Genomic DNA, 23,115 nt, shown 5'->3' on the forward strand with positions numbered 1-23,115 from the left:
CACAGTCCAGCTTCTACTTACAACCTACACAAAGGTCTGATTGTTTTTCTCCAAGGACAGTACCACTGGCTGCAGAGAGCGCAGCAGTGTGAGGACTCACCCCAGTGCAGCTAGAATCCCTGGATTATAAATCCATATTTCACAGCACTGCTGCTACTAACAATTGTGGTAATGCAGAACTGGTGATGTGCTCAGCCTTGCCATTACGTATCCACGCACCAGGGACACTCTGATCCCGGCAGCTATACTGATTGCCATCCAGCTTTCCCGGAAGCAGATACTACCTAGTAATGATTGAGTGCTGTGGTGCTGGAGGAACGCTCTGCACAATGCGCCATTCACCCTGTTGTGCCCCGGCTGTAACGTCTTCTTCCTCATCCTCGGCTCTCCCTTTCAGCGCCCCTGATATATTTATTTGTGCTGCCCTGTGTCCGCACTTCAGGAAGCCATTTGTGGATGATACATTTCCTTGTTACTCTGCAAGAAGGGGGGGGGGGGGGGGTTAGTGTTTGTATTAACTCCTTCAATGCCCACAGGAGATTAATGGGAACTGTAAAGTGGCCCCTCAGTGGGGGTAAGGCATATACTGCTGCTAAATGGGTACGATATGCCTCCATCCGTGTATACAGAAACCTCAGCTTCTTGCACCAATGGAGATGGTTCTCATTAGGTTTAATGGCTTCCTGCTGACTGTTTCTTCATGTACAGTAGGGCCCCGGCCATCTGACGCTTCCTGGAGCCCATTTACCTACTGCATAAAATATCGCCCTGGGGCAAAGGACCTTCATATGTTGAGGCCATGACCTTGGTCCATAAAAGCGCTAAGGGTTAATGCCGCTTTATAAAGTGAGGGTAACTAGCAGCCTCATGAATGATGGGGCATCAGTGTTCCATAACTCTATCTCTACTATAGTTACTAAGTGCACAGTGGCGCCCCATTACTATTGTGCAGGGTACTACTACTTGGATTGATTGGCTCCTTAATGTTAATGATGAATGCGGGTCCCACATGTCACCCCATGACCCCCATTACCATCAGAAAGTCTCACTTTGTATGTCCTAATGATGTGCCATTAGTTCCCCGTTCATTGTAAAATAGAGTTCCGCAACTTTCTGACGATTCTGAATATATACGTTCGTCTCTTTTGGATTCTGCATGTACAATACTTATCAGATGATATTTTGCTGCCACTTTAAGAACAGGACATGACCCCTAAATGAGTTATCTGGAAAATGTCCGACAGTAGGCAAAACAATCCAAACTGCCTCTGGGCTGTTGACCCCTACGTGATGCAGGAGGCTGGTAAAGCTGGGTGACCCCAAATGAGCTATAATAATAATAATGGCTTTGTATGGGCCTATAGGGAGCTCCCCTGTATAAGTGGCCTGGGGGAATACATGGATGGTCACATATTATTGTTCTCCGTATTCTGTATTTTCCATGACTGTGACCTTGACACCTGTTTTATGGGGGTCATGTTCGCAGGCGGAGGATGATGGGTTACATCTGGTGCATTAGTAATGTCTCTCGGTAATAAGCTCCGGACGAGCTGCTGGGAACCCGTGACTAAGTGAGAACACATGTCCCCGCCATCTCCAGGTAATTCCAGGAATCCATCCTTCTTCCAGGTACAGCGGAGCAGTGGGGGGCAGCAGCGAGCGCCCCTGTAATGTGCGCCACCATCCACGTCTCCCTGACCTTATTACATGGTTGACTGTCGCCTGATGTACAGTCTGTCTTATACCAGATCTGATACAGGATGTTATACACACTAAAGCTTCTCACAGCTGAGGGTTTGTTACTTTTGTATAAATTCCCCAACATTAATACAGTGTTTTTTTTTTTGTTTTTTTCCCCATCTGTGCTGAAACATTGTTATAGGACACAGATTTCTAGGGCATGAGTGCACATTAATAAGACTATTGCTGTACAGGATCCATTTTTAAGCTTTCCTAACTTCTTTACTCTATAGATCATTACGAGCGGAGCTCCCCTTAAATGTGGTGCTGGGAGCGGACAAGGCAGCCATGCTCCATCAGCCATTCCTTATCCTACTGTATCTGACAGAATGACCACCGTAATTAACCTGGTGGCGCTCCCATGTCCGCAATCTCAAACCCCTATAGTTATATTGCATTTCCCACCAGTCTGCTTCTCCAAAGTCCTGCTGACTAACTGTGGACTAGATGTGCCAGAACAGGGAGCAGATGTGGCACGCCATGTCTACAGCCTAATTAACCCCCAATCCCCATGTAATCCATGAGGCAAATCACTGAAAACTGGTGATCTGGGCATTAGTTTCTGTTTTAGCCAATCACTGCTCAGCTCTCATTTTTGAAAAAGGGATTTCTGAATGCAAGCTGCACTGTGATTGGTTGTTATGGGGAAACAAAGATGGTCGCCTAAATCTGCTATGTTACTTCAAAATTAACATTGAATTAGTCAATTTTCCCCTAAATCTTTTAAGGCTTTGTGTATACAACCCCATGGTTCTGTGACAGAAAACCGAAAAACCACGACCGGGCTTAATAATCCAGTCTAGTACACATGTGTTCCTCCTTTCTATGCATTTATGTAAAATAGGAAACATGACAGAACTTTTCTCCAATTTTTTGTTACCAATGATCAAACCCAATTTATTGAGCTCTCGTGGTGTAAGGCTGTGGTATATGGCACTTTCATTGTAGTAGTAGGTGTAGGCCCGAATTAAAGGGGCGTCCTCTCATAACCCCCGTCCGCCCATGTACAGATTTGCTTTGGTTTTTTTGATACGTCGCCTGTGGTTTGTGAACTTCGGGTCTTAAACCACATCCACTGATCTGTCACTAGGAAACACGACGCGGGCGCTCTATCATGTGATGTCTCGTGTAGGCCAGGGGGGGGGGGGGGGGAGGCGAGGGTTAGTTTTTCTTCTCGGGGACGTAGATAAATGACTTGAGGTGGTTTCACATATTTTCCCTACTTCATGACGTTTTAACTTTTTTTTTTTTTTTTTTTGCTGCCTCTTTGTGTTTTATTGAATTCTGTTTGTGAACCAGGAGGCTCTGGATGATTTGCGAAAGCTCATGAGGTGAATTTGGGTGTAATCACTGGGGTCGGAAGCTAGCGGCCCCTGTATAACATAATCTATCCCTTCCTTCCGTCTGAAATCACTTTTTATTTGTAATGTGTCATATGTCAGACGCCACTGATCATATCTACTGTATTCAGCGGAACAGTCCATGAAATGTCTGGCAGCGCTACACAAGGCGGCACATTGCACACAGGGAAACGCTTGCTGCCTCTGCTGCTTTATCAGCTGCAGATGTAGAGCGGTGACTTGTTTTGTACATAGTCGCCTGATCAAAGCTGCTGGTGACTGCTCAAGGTGCCACCGCATGGCCATCGCTCAATAAAGCAAAGGTGCTGGATGATAAGCTGTAATCAGTGTCTCCATACAAGTGCCAGAACTGATTATGTCATGTGTGTACACAGTGACTGCACTAGCAGCAGAATAGTGAGTGCAGCTCTGGGTATAATACAGGATGTAACTCAGGATCAGTACAGGATAAGTAATGTCATGTATGTACACAGTGACTGCACCAGCAGCAGAATAGTGACTGCAGCTCTGGAGTATAATACAGGATGTAACTCAGGATCAGTACAGGATAAGTAATGTCATGTATGTACACAGTGACTGCACCAGCAGCAGAATAGTGAGTGCAGCTCTGGGGTATAATACAGGATGTAACTCAGGATCAGTACAGGATAAGTAATGTCATGTATGTACACAGTGACTGCACCAGCAGCAGAATAGTGAGTGCAGCTCTGGGGTATAATACAGGATGTAACTCAGGATCAGTACAGGATAAGTAATGTCATGTATGTACACAGTGACTGCACCAGCAGCAGAATAGTGCGTGCAGCTCTGGAGTATAATACAGGATGTAACTCAGGATCAGTACAGGATAAGTAATGTCATGTATGTACACAGTGACTGCACCAGCAGCAGAATAGTGAGTGCAGCTCTGGAGTATAATACAGGATGTAACTCAGGATCAGTACAGGATAAGTAATGTCATGTATGTACACAGTGACTGCACCAGCAGCAGAATAGTGAGTGCAGCTCTGGGGTATAATACAGGATGTAACTCAGGATCAGTACAGGATAAGTAATGTCATGTATGTAAACAGTGACTGCTCCAGCAGCAGAATAGTGAGTGCAGCTCTGGAGTATAATACAGGATGTAACTCAGGATCAGTACAGGATAAGTAATGTCATGTATGTACACAGTGACTGCACCAGCAGCAGAATAGTGAGTGCAGCTCTGGGGTATAATACAGGATGTAACTCAGGATCAGTACAGGATAAGTAATGTCATGTATGTACACAGTGACTGCACCAGCAGCAGAATAGTGAGTGCAGCTCTGGAGTATAATACAGTATAGTATTATAGGTGGTGATTTTCGGGCTTGCTCCTTCTGTACTACATATATTCCGCTTTTCCAGCAGCTGCTTCTTATGGCCTGCAGCTAATTGGAACAATAAGTTATTAACCTGAAGATCAAAGGCAGCGATTTTCCCCAGAACTCCTGGGATTTGCCTCTCGCCTGGATTTGTGAAGGGAACTTTCTCTTCTCGGTGGAGGAAATAATTCATGACACGGGTTATACATGATGAGGTGACTCTGAGCGCGGCGTAAGCTCTACTGTAATTTCCTTACATATGTAATGACTGATGCAGAGCCGGGAAGGCGAAGGCTCCAAGATGTTACTTTCCAGCTGCTGTAAATTATAAAAAAAAAAAAAAAAAAAAATATTCCCAACATGACTGCGGAGGCATGCTGGGAGTTGTAGTATTGGTTATTATTTGTATTGAGTGTATGTTGGCAGCTCCTTTCATTAGTGACTGCTCCAATCTTTCAGAACCGTGGTCCTTTAATTTAACCATCCGGCTCTGATCCAGATGTGTTGTAGCTGTAGCCTGGACCTATCCTCCCTATGATCTGGACCAAAGTGACTGATCCTTTTTGGCACATCTGACCTTCATGCGAGTCGCCTTTGGCTGTTTTTGTCTAAAAATAACCAGCTGTGCCACGTAGTAAGTGACGGGCAGTGCATCCCGAGCCACGTGAGCCAGCACCGGGGGCCTGCACTGAACACTTCATGTAGTGGCTCATCCTCGTTGGTGTTTATTCATACCAACAGATCTCTGGCTCCGGCAGCACTACAACCCCCAGCATACCAGAGCTCTGTGTCCCATTCTATGTAGCTGACTTTTCTTTTGAATAAGATCCTTGTACAATACGCCTGTCCGCATTCAGGAGACTTTTTGAAAAGTGCTAAATTTGCACGTTGGCCACTTTCTTAAGATCTATGGGAGGTCCCAGAGGTCTGAGCATATTCTAGTCAAAAAAACAAGGAATTGCCATGATAATGGGTCTATTTGCCGTCTTTACAGGGTTTCTGTCTTCCTACACTGCCTCCGCAGGGGATGTTGTGTATGACAATTCCCACAGTGGTTTTCTATGTAATATGTGAACATGCTGGGTACTCCGGAGTCATACATTTCTTCAGATAATGGGTAATGTTCCTAAATGATAAACCCCTCTCTATTAGGGTGCCCCATCGCCGTAAGTATACAGAACCCTATAGAAAGCTATAATGACTCGCACGTTTCTCATTACCCATCTTTACCACAGACTGATAATGGTGAGAAGTGATAGAATAGATGTTGTATAGGGGATTGGGCCCTGACTTATGGATTTGGTCATTATTAAAGGGAAACTCATTGAGGCCTTCTATTTCTTTATGTATTTGGGAGGGGGGGGGGGTGGAGTGTATTAATAGAACTACAACAGGTTAAAGTTGACTCAAGGTGCTGGTCCCAGTTACAGACGGGTGATTGTTCTTCTCTGGGGGGAGGGCACCAGGATACGTCTTGATATCTTACACTTCAGCTTCTGTCTCTTGGTCTAATCCCTTCTCCTCCTCCTCCTCCTCCCTCTCTGGGGTACGTGCAGAGCCCCAGACAAAAAAAAGACTTTATAAACACAAGTACGACGAGGAGGACCGAACACTGATGTGAGAATGTGAACCAAGTCCGTAAAGGAGTAAAACGCTGCAAAATGTATCGCTAAGCGGTCAAGCGTTTGTGTGAACGTGGTTTTAGTCTTGCTGCACACGGCCATGTACAAGACCTGCCAGAACACAACTCTCCTTAAAGGGGTATTCCAGGGTAGGTGATAATTTTAGATTAAGTGGGATAAGAGGGTTAACTAATTACTCCAGCTGAGGGACCTGTCAGTCACGGAGACATTATTAAGAATCTTACAAAACCGGAATGTCTTGTTCCTTAAAGGCAATGTAGATATTTACGGAGAAATTTGAGCACTTATAATGATTGGGCTCTGGGATTGACAGCCAGGACATGGGAGCCTGTAATCCACTCTGCCAAGATTGTAGGATCACTTGGGATAAGCCGCTTCCATGGATGCACTTGTCAATCAATTTGGGATCGGATTAGAATCTGTCTACAGAGCGATGGACGCAACTGGTGTGATCGTAACCCTAGACCCTTCTTAAAGGAATTGTCCATGTGATGGGTATCTGATCATCGGTGATTGGATGTGATTAGTGGTAACAAACGTTTCATTTCCCTGCACTACCACCTCTGGTGAAAGGATGCATTACAGACACCAAAATAAGATCATGTTGTGTATGGACGAGCGGAGTCTTACAAGAAGGACACCCTTATAGAAGGAGGTGGGGTATTTGGAGCGAATCTGTACTAGACTTTGATTTTTATGATTGTTTGGTGCAAGGGGGGGGCAGTAGCTTCTGCTTAAGGGTTTGTATATTTGGAAGCAGGAACCTGCTTATTATATAAATCGGTGAGTTAAATTGTCCCGACTTGTGAAGTATCTAAGGTCCCAGGTAAAGGACCTGCAAGAAGCTCGGTTTTGCTTGTCATCCTAATCAAGAGTTTATTTTGTTAACGATTTCCAAAAATCTAAACCTTTGTTTCTCTACCGATTCTAGTTCCCGCTACATCAGCACAGAACTTGGCATCAGAGATCGACTCCTTGTTGGTGTCCTGACCTCCAAGACCACCCTGAACACCTTGGCCATAGCGGTCAATCGGACCTTAGGCCACCGCTTCGAGAAACTTGTCTACTTCACGGGAATGCGAGGCCGGAAGCTTCCTCACGGCATGACGGTGGTGACCCATGGGGATGACCGGCCCATCTGGAACATGTACCAGACAGTGAAGCATCTGCTGGACCACTATATCCAAGAATTTGACTGGTTCTACCTGGTGCAGGATGACACCTACACCGAGGCTCACCGCATCTCCAAACTGGCCGCTCATCTTAGTATCGATGCCGACTTATACTTTGGCCGTCCTGAGGAGTTTATCGGTGGGGACACGGAGGGGAGGTACTGCTACGGTGGATTCGGTTATCTTCTCTCCCGGAGCCTTCTGAAAAAGCTGCAACCGCATTTGGAGAGCTGCCGCAATGATATCCTCAGTGCCAGACCTGACGAGTGGCTGGGGAGATGCATCATAGATTACACCCATGTCAACTGCGTAGAGGAGCACGAGGTAAGATTCGGTGACCCCCCCCAGCCCCCCCCCCCCCCCCCCCCCTGGCCTTGTTCTCCAGAACTAAGACAACACAACAGGTTGAGGGCTTAATTGAAGTTGTTCCAAATATGAAGTCACAGAAACCTTGCAACGTCTACATACAATGGCCGGAACATGTCAGACCTTGACATGATTGACGTGAATTCACACAAGACCTTGACATTCTAGGAGCAGGGACATATTGTCATAATCTCAGTAGCGCAGCCTCAGGATTATTTGCTATTACAGGCCCAATGCCTATTTCTGTATGAATGTAAATTATCAGAACTAGAAAGGTCCATGAAGTAAAACAAAAGAATAGCTTCTTGTACATATCCTATAGCTGCCCCCAGTGTGGCATTCTCATGGTTAATGCATAGCCTACAGTGACTTCAGGTTGATGATAAAGTAAATATGTGTTCGCTCCGCTGCCTGAGTAAGCCATAGATCTGTGCATCACCGTGTGGAGAAGGGAGTCTGTATTCTCAGCCTGGAGCCTGCACCGTCCCGGGGTTATAAGGCAGCATTGTATAATATAGTGACAGCACGCAGCGCATATACTGGGGCCCTGTACAAGGAGGAACAGCACGATGTACAGTTATCAGAAATGAGCGCAGTGTACTCACCGCTCTGACCTTACTGTATGTCCTGGGAAGTCTGAAGGCGGACCCAACATTATTAGGTTTTATACCATGGTTTGTGGTGGATTACAGGAATATAACTACTATAATACTGCCCCCTATGTACAAGAATATAACTACTATAATACTGCCCCCTATGTACAGGAATATAACTACTATAATACTACCCCCTATGTACAGGGATATAACTACTATAATACTCCCCCTATGTACAAGAATATAACTACTATAATACTGCCCCCTATGTACAGGAATATAACTACTATAATACTGCCCCCTATGTACAGGAATATAACTACTATAATACTGCTCCCTATGTACAAGAATATAACTACTATAATACTGCCCCCTATGTACAAGAATATAACTACTACAATACTAATCCCTATGTACAAGAATATAACTACTATAATACTGCCCCCTATGTACAAGAGTATAACTACTATAATACTGCCCCCTATGTACAAGAATATAACTACTATAATACTGCCCCCTATGTACAGGAATATAACTACTATAATACTGCCCCTATGTACAGGAATATAACTACTATAATACTACCCCCTATGTACAGGGATATAACTACTATAATACTCCCCCTATGTACAAGAATATAACTACTATAATACTGCCCCCTATGTACAAGAATATAACTACTATAATACTGCCCCCTATGTACAGGAATATAATTACTATAATACTGCCCCCTATGTACAAGAATATAACTACTATAATACTGCCCCCTATGTACAGGAATATAACTACTATAATACTGCCCCCTATGTACAAGAATATAACTACTATAATACTGCCCCCTATGTACAGGAATATAACTACTATAATACTGCCCCCTATGTACAGGAATATAACTACTATAATACTGCCCCCTATGTACAGGAATATAACTACTATAATACTGCCCCCTATGTACAGGAATATAACTTCTATAATACTGCCCCCTATGTACAGGAATATAACTTCTATAATACTGCCCCCTATGTACAGGAATATAACTACTATAATACTGCCCCCTATGTACAAGAATATAACTACTATAATACTGCCCCCTATGTACAAGAATATAACTACTATAATACTGCCCCCTATGTACAAGAATATAACTACTATAATACTGCCCCCTATGTACAGGAATATAACTGCTATAATACTGCCACCTATGTACAAGAATATAACTACTATAATACTGCCCCCTATGTACAGGAATATAACTACTATAATACTGCCCCCTATGTACAAGAATATAACTGCTATAATACTGCTCCCTATGTACAGGAATATAACTACTATAATACTGCCACCTATGTACAAGAATATAACTACTATAATACTGCTCCCTATGTACAGGAATATAACTACTATAATACTGCCCCCTATGTACAAGAATATAACTACTATAATACTGCCCCCTATGTACAGGAATATAACTACTATAATACTGCCCCCTATGTACAAGAATATAACTACTATAATACTGCCCCCTATGTACAAGAATATAACTACTATAATACTGCCCCCTATGTACAGGAATATAACTGCTATAATACTGCCACCTATGTACAAGAATATAACTACTATAATACTGCCCCCTATGTACAGGAATATAACTACTATAATACTGCCCCCTATGTACAAGAATATAACTGCTATAATACTGCTCCCTATGTACAGGAATATAACTACTATAATACTGCCACCTATGTACAAGAATATAACTACTATAATACTGCTCCCTATGTACAGGAATATAACTACTATAATACTGCCCCCTATGTACAAGAATATAACTACTATAATACTGCCCCCTATGTACAGGAATATAACTACTATAATACTGCCCCCTATGTACAAGAATATAACTACTATAATACTGCCCCCTATGTACAAGAATATAACTACTATAATACTGCCCCCTATGTACAAGAATATAACTACTATAATACTGCCCCCTATGTACAGGAATATAACTACTATAATACTGCCCCCTATGTACAAGAATATAACTACTATAATACTGCCCCCTATGTACAGGAATATAACTACTATAATACTGCCCCCTATGTACAGGAATATAACTACTATAATACTGCCCCCTATGTACAGGAATATAACTACTATAATACTGCCCCCTATGTACAAGAATATAACTACTATAATACTGCCCCCTATGTACAAGAATATAACTACTATAATACTGCCCCCTATGTACGGGAATATAACTACTATAATACTGCCCCCTATGTACAGGAATATAACTACTATAATACTGCCCCCTATGTACAGGAATATAACTACTATTATACTGCCCCCTATGTACAGGAATATAACTACTATAATACTGCCCCCTATGTACAGGAATATAACTACTATAATACTGCCCCCTATGTACAGGAATATAACTAATTACTGACCTTCCTTTGCTTTCTCTGCAGGGAATACGATATCAATACTTTGAACTGGGAAAGAATGTGGACCCTGAAAGAGAGAGTGACCCGCGCTTCAAGACGGCCTTCACAGCTCACCCGGTCTTGGACCCTGTGCAGATGTATCGCCTGCATAAACACTTTGCTCAGCTGGAACTCGAGAAGACGTACCAAGAAATAGAGCAGCTACAGGTGAGCGCAGGCGGCCCCTCTGCTACCCGCTGTCACCACTAGTTGGCGCTGGACAATGGGTCCTATATGCTGATTGTTCCTGTGATCCCTTGTGTTTTACATTATGGAGGAGATGAAACATGGACAACAATTGTTAAACTGAAGTATTGAACCCACAAACTGCAGCCAGCATTACGTATTGTCCCTGGAGAGACGTGTAATCAGACCTGTGTGTATGTTGTTGGCAGCAGAACTGCAAAATACATATTTGTTCCAGAAGTGTAGCTGGACTTTGTGCACTGGCAATAAACCTCACACTGCAGTTCCCTAAGCTCTCTGCATGACAACTGCTGTAGTTGTCAGCGACGAGGGGCTGAGAAGCAGTCTCACAGACCAGATTTGGATGGGGAGCATCTTGGTACAGAGTGTTAAGAGCACAGCAGTGTGAGGATTCTCTGGATTCCAGCTACAATCCTGTAATATGAATACATTTTTCACAATTCTGCTGCTACTTACAACATTGTAAAAACTTCTTCTACCCATCCCTCTGGATGGGTAACGCACAATTGATGGGAGATGATGACCCCCTGTGGCCCCCTCATACTGGAGGGCTCTGATTGGTTGTCCTGCTAGTTTTCTGAGCAACCAGTATGACCGGTTTGGGCAGCTGCCACCATGTGTGGAATGTGGCTCGGGGGGTGGCGGACGCATTACTTCTCAGCTTACATGAGTCCTGCAAGTGCAACAATAATCAAGAACTGACTTGATGTTAGGAAAGAATAGGGGGGTCCGAATGTGTCGTGAGATGGAGCAGAGGTGCACATGCTCTAAGGGACAGGTACAGGGCTCCCCTGCCCTTGGTTGTAGACCCCAAACTTTACATCTCGTTACCAGGGGACACTGAATTTTTGTCTTCATGGTTTGTGGGGGTCTGAGATGTCGCCCTCTCCACTGTCTAGTAGTTATCACCACCACTAGTGGCTATTAGATGTCTACCAGATTATCCCTTACAAATCTTACTCCCCCTAGTGGTGACTGAAGGCAGATAGTGGAATAACCCTTAAAATACTAAAACTATATACACCTCATGGGTTTAATTTTGTGATGGCAAATAGGAGGGTGAGGACTGGACTTGGGTATTTCACTGTCTCCCCCATTTATTTCTAGGACTACCTCCTAAAGCACCCATTCCATCCTTCCCAGAGAAGTTTTATCCCAACACCCGTGTAAAAATTATCAAGGTCAATTCTAAAGGCGGACAAAGGGCCATGTGATCAGTAGTCTAATGATTATAGAATCTCTAATCCAGGGCTCTACCCCCCTCCATATTTCTGGATTCTGAAATCCCAGCCTTGTGACGTGTTCTATGGCTCCCCTAGTGTCGGATTGTGGGTACTGCACAAAAATGACACTCGCATAGAAAAAGAGAACTTGTGCCTAGAACAGGGGAATAAATTAAAGGGGTGCAAAGGTGGTCAGACCCGGGCCCTGGAGTCGTGGTTGGGGGGGTGGGGGGGGGGGGCTGTAAGTGGTTTCTTGCCCACATTAGTAGCACTGTTTATGACTACAGGGGGATTACCCCTTAAACCTGAACCATAGTCAAGCCAGATTTTTGTTGTAATTTTGTGTATCATGATACATGTTCCACCCATCATTAATGCCAGTTCTATGGACCAGTGCATGTGGCTTGTAGTTGCCCCCTGCTCGTTGCATTGATCTGTTGTGGTGTTGCGGTGTCTAACGCCCCTTTCGTTCTCTTTGCAGTGGGAGGTCCAGAACATCAGCAGCCTGACGGTAGATGGTGAGCGATCTGCCACGTGGCCCCTGGGAATCAACCCCCCATTCCAGCCCCGGACACGCTTTGAAGTCCTAAAGTGGGATTACTTCACTGAGGACCAGACATTCTCTTGTGCCGATGACTCTCCAAAGTGTGAACTTATCGGGGCCGACCTGGCAGATGTGAGCGATGTCATCAGCACCGCCGTGGATGAGCTGAACCGCAAATACCAGCCGGTACTACACGTGCGCAAGCAGCAGCTCCTGAATGGCTACCGGCGCTTCGACCCTACACGAGGCATGGAGTACACCCTGGATCTACAGCTGGAGCTGGTCACCCAGAAAGGCCACAGCCGATCTATAACCAAGAGGGTCCACCTGGTCCGACCCCTCAGCGAGGTGGAGATCATCCCCATGCCATATGTGACGGAAGCCAGCCGTATCAACATCATCCTCCCGCTGACCGCCCTGGACAGGGAGCACGCCGCACGCTTCCTCCAGACCTTTGTGGAAATCCAAGGCAATGAGAACTCCCTGCTGACCCTGCTCTTCATCTATGACCCCTTCCAGGCTCAGCAGGTCAGCCAAAACGACATCTTCAGCCAAGTCAAGAGCCAAATCACTGAGTATGAGCGCAAGTATCGCGACATCAAGATCCCCTGGATCAGCGTGAAGACTGACGCTCCTTCCCAGATCCGTCTCATGGACATCATCTCCAAGAAGCACCCGGTGGACACCCTCTTCTTCCTCGCAGGGGTCGGCAGCCGTGTCAGCTCAGAGTTCCTGAACCGCTGCCGGATGAACACCATCAACAACTGGCAGGTCTTCTTCCCCATTCACTTCCAAGGATACAACCCTGAGGTGTCTGAGCACGGGCAGCAGTCCCCCTCAGGGACCCTGGAGCTTGTGCGGGACGCCGGACGCTTTGACCGCGATGTCTTTGACGAAGCTTGTTTCTACAACGCCGACTACATGGCGGCCAGAAGCAAAATGGCAACTGATGCTCAAGAGAACGAGGAGATCCTGGAAATGCTGGATATCTATGAGATGTTTATTCGTTATTCCGGGCTCCACGTCTTCCGGGCGGTGGAGCCTTCGCTCCTCCAATCATACCGCACGCGGGCTTGTAACCCCCGGCTCAGCGAGGAGATCTACCACCGGTGTGTGCAGAGCAATCTGGAAGGACTGGGCTCCCGCTCCCAGCTGGCTATGCTGTTATTCGAGCAGGAGCAGGGCAACAGCACCTGACCACAAGCTTAAGGCCACGCCACCTCAGACCACGCATGGTCACGGGCCCTAAGAGACCCCGGACTTCTATCCATACCATGGACAAAGCCTTAGCGGCACCTTCCATCCTTACCCTGTTACAATACAAGGTCTACCGCCACGGCGGACAAACTGACGTACAGACTGATGTGTGGTGGGACGCGAGGGGACCTCCCCCTTCAATAATGGACCTGCAGCAGCCTCTGCACCCACATCGCCATCACTGCTGCTTCTACTACTTGCTCAGAAACTGAAGGACGTGTTACCGGTGCCCACTGCGGGTGCCGGGGATTATTTTTTTTTAATAAATTCCCGGAGAAGAAGACTTGAATAAAATAAAAATCCCAGAATATTGTCAAATCTTTAAACCCTTCTTAATTTATCTCTCTGCTCCATTGGTTTATATATTTTAGACTCCTAGCCCCTGATTTTTGGGTCATGTGTCGCCCCCGCTTGATGGTTGGTTGCCATTTGTGGACATCAAAACCAGCGGCCACGCGCGGTGTAACCGGTTTGCAGCCGTTGCCACGTAAAAGCAGGTTGCACATTACTGTGCCCATCCCCCGCACAGATCACCCACTGCACTGTGTGTATGTGTCACAGGTCCGTACACAACCAGCGTTTTATACACCCGCAGTGGTCTATAATATTTCCCTTAAAGGGATTCACCATTTTTATAGGATTAAAGTTTCATTATTGTAGATGTTACTTTTTGTGCTTCTATTTCTCACCTCTGTACGATCTCTGCTTGCTGTCGTTCAGACAACACTGGCCCTTGTTTTTGTTTCCCGTACATATGCAAAAATCTTATCCTGATTGTGTCTAAAAATATTGATGACCTCTCTTATATAATAAGTGTGTGGGGGGTCTGACATCTGCCACATCCATCCACTAATATCCAGAGAATGGAGCAGGAAGCACCCGGTGCTGTTCTGTGTAGAGGTCAGACCGGGTTACTGCAGATCCCCTCCCATTGCTTTTAATAAGCTGCAGTGACTCATTTCGGCCACTAGACAGAGTGGCGCTGTCTGCTTCCTGTTTCCTTCTCTGTATCATTTGCGGAGGACTGATCTTCTCTATGATGGGTTGACTGATGGGTCAACATAGTCTTCAGTTTGGAAAAGCCCAGATGACATAAATTGGACCTTAAACTGATGAGCAGTCCTTAGAGTGGGCCACCAGTATCTGCTGGGTAATGGTAATACACCCGGACCCTGTGTTGATCAGCAGGTCCTGGTGGCCCCTGATTGTGAAGAAGAATGTAGAATTAAAGTATAAAGTTGTATTTTGGGGAAAATGTAACCATTTGTTACATCAAAGGCTCCCAACGATCCCAAAAACTGGTCCAGTAACCCCCTCACTGAGGGGGGGGTGTAGTGCACATGTGTGACCACCGTCCTAGAAGTGAATGCAGTGGTGGTCACACATGTGCATTACATAACCCTCCATAGTATGTGTCTATACACCCTACATGCTTAACATATATAAAAACCTCCCCCTGTGTATCATCAGAATCCATCCCACTCCAAAGCGGAGTTCCCCTTTAAGCTCTGGGGACCTCCCAGCTGCCATTCCCTCCCCCATTTGTACTTGAATCTGGTGGGTTGTCGTCCTCGCTGTTGCTCCTCTGGCTGCATAGATTTACACTGGGGACCGATGAGGCGCGGGCAGCAATCATTCCGAAGTGTTTTTGGTTTTCATTTTGGGAAGAGCCCCTCCTCCTTGTTGGATCCTCTTCCCTGAAAGCAACAATCAGTTTTATATTATAAATCTATTTAATATTTAGGGTTTTTGTCATTGATTTGAAATATACTTTAATAAAAATGCTACAAATAATTCGGAGTCAGATTTTATTTTATTTTTTTTTTTATGTTTGGAAATGGACAGTAGGGGGCGTCTCATGTGTATGAGCTCAGCCTCCAATCACAGCCCAAACTCCTGGAGGTCCTGCTGATGGCCGAATGTTATACTGTAAATGATGATGGCTCAGCCTCCCTGACTGTATACTCGTTTTTTAGTAGGATCGAGCGGATCGATTTCAGACATTAAAGGAAACCTACCACTTGAAGTGGCGGGTATAAGGGGGAACTACCGAGCACCAGCTCAGGGTGAGATCAGGGTGAGCCGGTGCCGGAGCTTAGTTTTGTTAGTGTTTTAAACCGCAGTATCGCGGTTTAAAACACTTTTTAAACTTTATGGCCGAAGCTGCTTCGGAGCAGGGAGGTACGCGCTCGGCGCACCGTGCGCTCCTTCACTTCCTATGTAACCGCGCGCACGGTGCGCCGAGCGCGTACCTCCCTGCTCCGAAGCAGCTTCGGCCATAAAGTTTAAAAAGTGTTTTAAACCGCGATACTGCGGTTTAAAACACTAACAAAAATAAGCTCCGGCACCAGCGCACCCTGATCTCACCCTGAGCTGGTGCTCGGTAGTTCCCTCTTATACCCGCCACTTCAAGTGGTAGATTTCCTTTAAGGAGATTATAGGGAACCTGTCAGCAGAAATTGACGGAATAAACCACTTCCAGTATAACACCTTCCATACTTTTGATGTGAATGTAAAAATTGGTTGTATAAAGTCAAGGAGGCGGAGATTTTAACACTGAAGTCAAGCTCTCCCTGTCTCAGAAACCCCCAATCACTGTGGATGCAGGATAATTAGCGACATCACTGACCGGATGCACAATGTCAATCACAGAGGAGGCGGCGTTCAGAGCTCCCCCCCCCCCCCCCCCACCTTGACTTCATTTTTAGACTCTCCGCCTCCTTGACTTTATACAACCAATTAACAGCTCATTTGAAAGTAGATTTTCTAGATAAGTCCACCACACTGGAAACAAATAGCAGAAGGTATTAACGCTGCTTGACAATATACTGGTAGTCTAGTAGGCAAACTGCTGCTGACAGGTTCCCCTTATCTTTTCCCTCCATTCCTGTGCCATTGCTCTGGTCCTGCAGATCCAGTTATAACTATTGTCATGTGACGTGTCATTCTGCAGCGGCCAATCACAGACGTCCGCATGCTATTAATGTAGCTGTCGAGTCAAGGGGTGATGTTTGTAAGTGCAGATGACTGACCTCCCTCATGTGCTGGTTGTGGGGTCATTGACTGTTCAGCAGATATTGCGCCCCCCCCCCCCCCCTCCCCATTACATGTGAATTAGCTCATGCTAGCTGAGCGGGCAGTAACTTGTATCCCCTCTGGGGCAGGTGTCTGCACTGTAGTAAAATAAAAGGTTACCACCCCCTTGTCTAGAGTGACCTAATTCACATGGAATTTTCTGGGGTGGGAGATTTGCTTCTTTCTTGATCAGTTTGGTCACAACCATCCAGAAGAGTCACAGACCTAAAAACACTGTTCTACAGGCACAGGTCTGGGATGTCATGACAGTGGTGACCTGAGCGGTTTCTGTTTTATTTGTAGCAGTGTGAGGACATACCCCCAGTGCACTTGGAGGAGCTACAATCCTGGAATATAAATATATAGATCACAGTCCTGCTGCTACTAACAACATACACAAAGGTCTGATTACACATCTCTCCAGGGAAAATAGCGAACACTGTCTGCACAGAGCACAGCAGTGTGAGGGCACCACTCCATTGCACTTGGAGAAGCTACAATCCTAGAATATAAATACATGTGTCACAGTCCTGCTGCTACTAACATATGGAAAGCTTTAAATACACCTCTCTGCAGGGACAATCGCTAACACTGGCTGCTGTGTGTATGGTCAGTCCCTATAATTCTTGGCCTTCCCTTGCGCGGTGGAGGACGATGCATCATGGCTGATGTAGGGTTCTCCGGCCTCGCTCTTCTGTTTGTCCTTTCCAGGCACAGACATTTCCATTCTGCCTAAAAACGCTTAAGTGTGCCCCAACCCTAAATAAATCCCAATCCAATGGAATACTTGGATCTGAGGTGTAATAGCACCTGGTGTCTCCAGAATCCGGGCCGGGTCATAGGTGTAACCACAGGGATGATAAATGGCTCTGTATATCCAGACTTACGGGGGTGGTCGTGTCCCTCCATCCTCCTACCACAGTCACTTACCTCCCTACACATTGCTGTAAGGTGACATAAGCACATGTGACCACTAGAGGCAGCATTCAACTTAGGAAATTTTGTCTAAATTGTTCCTTTAGCTTTCCTTGTGTTTGTGAAGATAAGTGATCATGTGACCACCGGGGGGGAGAGGGTGTTCATTTATTCTCTCTAATATTTTACCGCTTATTTTTATAGGGTTGTAGTTTTCTCACTTTCCCCGGGGTAGAGATGACATAACCCTTACACAAACAATTTCAAAGATTCTCAGTTTCTCTCTTGTAGCTCATAGTGATTGTGTAGGGAGAGGGTCGAGTGCCCCTTTAACGTGTCTCACATTTGTGGCTCCTGTGACCTACAGGTGACTTCAGAGAAGAGGAAATCATTTCCTTGTAGGAGAAGGTGACATGGACGCTGCTCGCCCGGGGCAAGTCACACAGAGGACAAGGGACTGGGGCAGCGCTGATACCATAGAGGTGTGGACCGACTCCAGGACTATTCCTGTTCTGAAACCACAACTTGGGACAAACCCTTAAATGACAGGCGACTCTTGCCCCTCGGGTCCCCCCGGCAGGAGGTGGCCCCTATTGGTATCACGAAGGCTCAGTATGCAGTCCCATGGTCACTCCTCACCATAAGCTCCTATTCTTTGCAGCTGCCATAAAGCGCACTGCCTACACACACACACACAACACAGGAAGGAATGGTTTCTTCCAATATGGCCGCCCACGCAAAAGATTTGGAAGATCAAGAACACACAGCACAAAAAAGTTCTTTTAAACCCACATGTAATTAGTGACACCAATAAAATACATTCCCTTTAAAGCGATTTTCTCCGATCCTCTCCACATAATTACATCAGCATTTACACGTTCATCCATTCAGCTCCAGAATTTCTAGATTTACACACGTTCCTATCGCCTCCTCCTATTCCTGAAATAATTTGGGGGATCTCCGCCTCCTGTGTACAATTCCCCCATACACTTTCAGGGCGCGCTTCCATGCGTCTATCACGTGACCAGGGGAGACTTGGAAGGGTCTCATTTCCACATTTGAAATTCATCAAGTATTTTGGAAGCCCCACCGCTTCTTAGGCCACGTTCGGGACACTTTGTGGCTTGTTCACTTAATTTAGGAACAAAGATTTTTTTCCAACATTAGGACTTGCACCATGTCGTCAAGCATCATGTTAGAGAAGTAACCCCTCTGATGCGACGGTCAATTGTCATGGTGGCATCAAAGTGGTTAAAACTGGGAAAAAGAGTCAGGGAACCAATGTGGACCAGGCTTTTACGTTTTGGGTCATGGAGCCCCCTACGAATAAGGAGTGTCATGAGAGGTGGTTTCCATATTTCGGGCATCCAATCGGCACCTAAAACTATAGGAGGGGTTGTTTATGGTCTGCTCCATCGTCTGCATCCAATTTAGTTCCCCAATTCACAGTCCTACTACACGACCTCGGGTCGTCCCCAGCCATCATTTTAACCACAAGCGGCAAATCCTGTCTCAGCGCTTCCCCCATAACAGATTTGGAGCACACAGAGTCCCCCTTGGTCTCCCCGCAGCAGGGGTAGGAGCACACAGAGTCCCCCTTGGTCTCCCCGCAGCAGGGGTAGGAGCCCTCCGTGTACGGCTGCTTGTGCATCATCCAACTCTCGAATGCGCTGCAGATGTCGTCCGCGCTCAGTTCTTTGGGGTCTTCAGGAGGACTTGACCCATCGAGGAGAGACCTGTAGCCCAACATCCTGGACGCGCACAGAATCAGAGTCCCAAGGCGAGATCCAAGACTCAGCCGGTTCTTTTGGTTCCAGAAGAAGGGGCAGAGATAGATGACGTCCTGCCCCCGCCGGTCCGGGTAGGCGCTGAGCGTCTCGTTTCTGGGTTTATTGTCACATTTAAATGTCACCACTTGAAGTTTCAATATGAGGTTTTCCAGCAGGGTCCTGGTGATCAGGGGCACGCTACCCATGTGGGTCTGTTGTAGGTACATCAGGTGGGTGGTATCCACAAGCAGATTCTTCTTCCGGGCGTCACAGAGGACATCCAGGGCGGCCCACCGGGAAGCTTCTGCAATGTCCTCCTGTTCTTCATTCATTTTACAATGTAGAAGAAGCCTAAAGAGTAAACAGGGTTCAAGTCACTTAAAGGGGAACTCCATCCACAGTAGATAATTCCCTGATTGGTTTGAACTTGGCAAGAAAAGCAAATTATATGATGTAGGAACAGTTATAACAGTTTTGAAGGGAAGCGGTCAGCAGGAGCTACGGACTACAGGTATTGTCCCTGGAGAGATGTGTAATCAGACCTTTGCGTGTGTTGTTAGTAGCAGCAGAACTGTGATATGTGGATTATATTGTTGGGTTGTAACTTCTCCCAGTGCCCTCACACTGCTGTGCTCTGTGTTCTTTGGGAGCTAGAATTATACAAATAATTAAGGCCAGCAATATTGCAGACTATCTCAATTTTCTACTGGCATCCACTAGCCTCCGCCTATCTTCCTGTGGCCCACTGACTTTTATTCAAGCCTAATTGTGCCCACCTCCCAATGTTTAATGCCCCCCTTTGGAGTCCGCCCTAATTTTCAACCGCCACTCCTCTCTGACTGCTGTAGTAGCCAACCAGAAGTCTCCTACAGCTGTTACTCAGAGCAGGACAGAAGCTGTGGCGCAGCTCAATGCTGAGAGTTAAGAGCACAGCAGTGGGAGGACACTTCCCCAGTTCACTTGGAGAAGCTACAATCCTGGAATATATATGTGTCACAGTCCTGCTGCTACTAACCACATCCACAAAGGTATGATTACACATCTCTCCAGGGACAATACATGGCACCTGCTGACAGGTTCCCTTTGAGATTAACAATTAGTTGTCATGGCAGCTTCATGTTTGTTTGCTGAATATAAAAGGCAGTAAAAGAAAACTTGTGTACAGATAATCCTGCACAAAGAATTTCTGTTCCGCTTTGAAGACTAGGGACAGAAATCTGAGGAAAAACAGTTTTGTTTTGTTTTTTTGTAACTAAATTCCCCAGCGAGTCATAGCCATAAATTCTCGGTAAAATCCGGATACCTCCTAACCTTCCAGTATAATCACTTATCTATGTAGCAACCAATTTATCCGGGTTCATCCATGGCACATAAAATGGTTGTCATAGTGAGGCCGAGCATTCACAAAAAAATGGCATCCAATAGTATTGCAGTATATTGTACGAGCAATCAGGCCCCTTAGGGTTCAAAAAAATTGTAATATTAGGACATATAAAATTCCATGCTGAAAATAGTGAAAACTTGCACAGCTCAGCACTCTACAGCATTTAAACATAACAAAAACTATAGGAATTTTGTACATCTATGATGATACTGGCCCAAAAATTACTAGTTTAATAAAAAATTAAAAGTTTAGTAAACAGCAATAGAAAAAAAGTGGACGCTATCGGAGTGCAGGGCGTAAATGGAAAAAGCTTGGTTATTTAGGGGGTAAAGGAATAGCTTGGAATGGAGCTGCGGATATAGTTGCAGTCTCGTACTAGGCCTTTAACAGTCTGTATCTCAGATTCTCTAGCTGGAAGATGAGATTCTGATCTTTAATATGACACCAGAAACCTGTTTCTAGGCCCTATAGAACTGAAGATATAGGCAGCTGAGGTAACTCTCCTCCTGCAGCCTCTAAACATGACTCGTCTCAGGTAAAACATGACTCTTCTGTGTTCATTGTCACGCGACTTTTTATTTTAATCTAGGTAAACGTGTGAGAGTTCATATAAAAGAGGGGATTCTAGAAAGGACATTTCATACCCAACCTGTTGTTTAATGGGGTAGATATCAGCTGACAGAGTCCCTTTAGGTTAGGAATCTGAGGTAAATTTACACTTCGACACATGATAAAGGAGTTACCCCACCTCACCGCTTAAGTTTGTGAGGTAAAAGTTACCCCAAAATACATAATATTTTTACAGAGAGATGAGCGTCTGTGGTGAGACAACCCCTTTGCTGGCACGGATCGTCTTCATTAGTGAGGAGATGTTAGGCTTGCGTAGGCCTCAGACATGGCTTCTACCTCAGATTTGCCTCAGACATGGCTTCTGCCTCAGATTTGCCTCAGACATGGCTTCTGCCTCAGATTTGCCTCAGACATGGCTTCTGCCTCAGACATGGCTTCTGCCTCAGATTTACCTCAGACATGCCTTCTGCCTCAGATTTACCTCAGATCGCTGTCCTCACAGACCGAGTGCACAGACGTCTCCCCACAACAAATATAGGAGCCATCGACATATTCTCCCTTGTGTCTCATCCAGGCTTCAAACGCCTCACAGACACGGCCGGTGTTCGCATCAGAACTTCCATTTTCTTCCATCAACCTCTTGTCGCCATGGTACCGGTTCTCCAGAATACAGGCGGCGGCCATGATTAACGCTCCTGGGCGGGAGAAGACTCTCAGGTTCTCATGTCTTTTCCAAAAATCTGGGGGCAAGCCTATGACCGAGGCACTTGGCGTAGGGTAGTTGGCGCCAATTTCAGCTTGGTTTTGTTTTAGGAGAACCACCTGCTGAAGGACCTCTAGAAGATCTTCCACCAGACGTGGGGAGATGAAGGGAACGTTTGATGCCTCCGGACCATAATCTCGCCCCGGTTCTGCCAGCAGCAGCTCCTTCTTCTTCAGGGCATCTTGTAGAATATATAAAGTCCTGATCTGAGCCTCCACTGCCATGCGGTCCTCATCCTCGGTCATAGACCCCAGCTCCGAGCTGTCACACATGACGGTCAGTCACAGAAGAAGAGCAGTCACAATCCAAGAACTCTTCTTATATCAATCCGAGGTTTCATTTTCCATTCACACACAGATGAGGGCGATGGCCGGGGTGTGACTTCAGGGAAAGTGAAACCTGAAAGAACGTCTTTTACAAAGTTATAGATACTCCGGCAATCTCATCAACACTGGAAGATCCCTCGCGACAGCCGAGGTTTTATTTTGTCTATAATTCATATGATGGAAAGATGGTTGCATAATCTTTAAGGGAAGATTTTGCTAGAAGAGTAATTACACTATGGACCTCACTGCAACAGGATGTTGTCGTTATATCCGCAGTGTAATGATAGCATGTCATAGCTGATACATGGTACAGGGTCAGGAGGAGGGGGGATATCCGCTGTGCAATATAACAACACGTTATAGCTGATA

At 45.7% G+C, this 23,115-nt stretch overlaps 2 protein-coding genes across 2 annotated transcripts in view; one reads left to right on the top strand and one right to left on the bottom strand.

Annotated features, from left to right (window-relative positions):
* Positions 1–15,738, top strand: part of CHPF (chondroitin polymerizing factor) — a 19,902-nt gene extending 4,164 nt beyond the window's left edge. The window contains exons 2-4 of the mRNA XM_072122303.1: positions 7,022–7,586; positions 10,699–10,881; positions 12,625–15,738. Of these exons, the coding sequence (XP_071978404.1) occupies positions 7,022–7,586; positions 10,699–10,881; positions 12,625–13,884 (2,008 nt within the window). The 3' untranslated portion in view covers positions 13,885–15,738. The remainder of the gene's footprint in view (positions 1–7,021; positions 7,587–10,698; positions 10,882–12,624) is intronic.
* Positions 15,739–18,410: 2,672 nt separating this feature from the next.
* On the bottom strand, positions 18,411–22,872 carry LOC140074969 (uncharacterized). Its single transcript, XM_072120356.1, has 2 exons — positions 22,139–22,872; positions 18,411–20,054 (listed from the first exon to the last, which is right to left on the bottom strand). Exons 1-2 carry the CDS (start codon positions 22,690–22,692, stop codon positions 19,319–19,321), a joined length of 1,290 nt encoding a protein of 429 aa, XP_071976457.1. The 5' UTR covers positions 22,693–22,872; the 3' UTR covers positions 18,411–19,318.
* Positions 22,873–23,115: the final 243 nt, after the last annotated feature.

Source organism: Engystomops pustulosus, chromosome 8, assembly GCF_040894005.1.
Source record: "Engystomops pustulosus chromosome 8, aEngPut4.maternal, whole genome shotgun sequence".
NCBI lineage: Eukaryota > Metazoa > Chordata > Amphibia > Anura > Leptodactylidae > Engystomops > Engystomops pustulosus.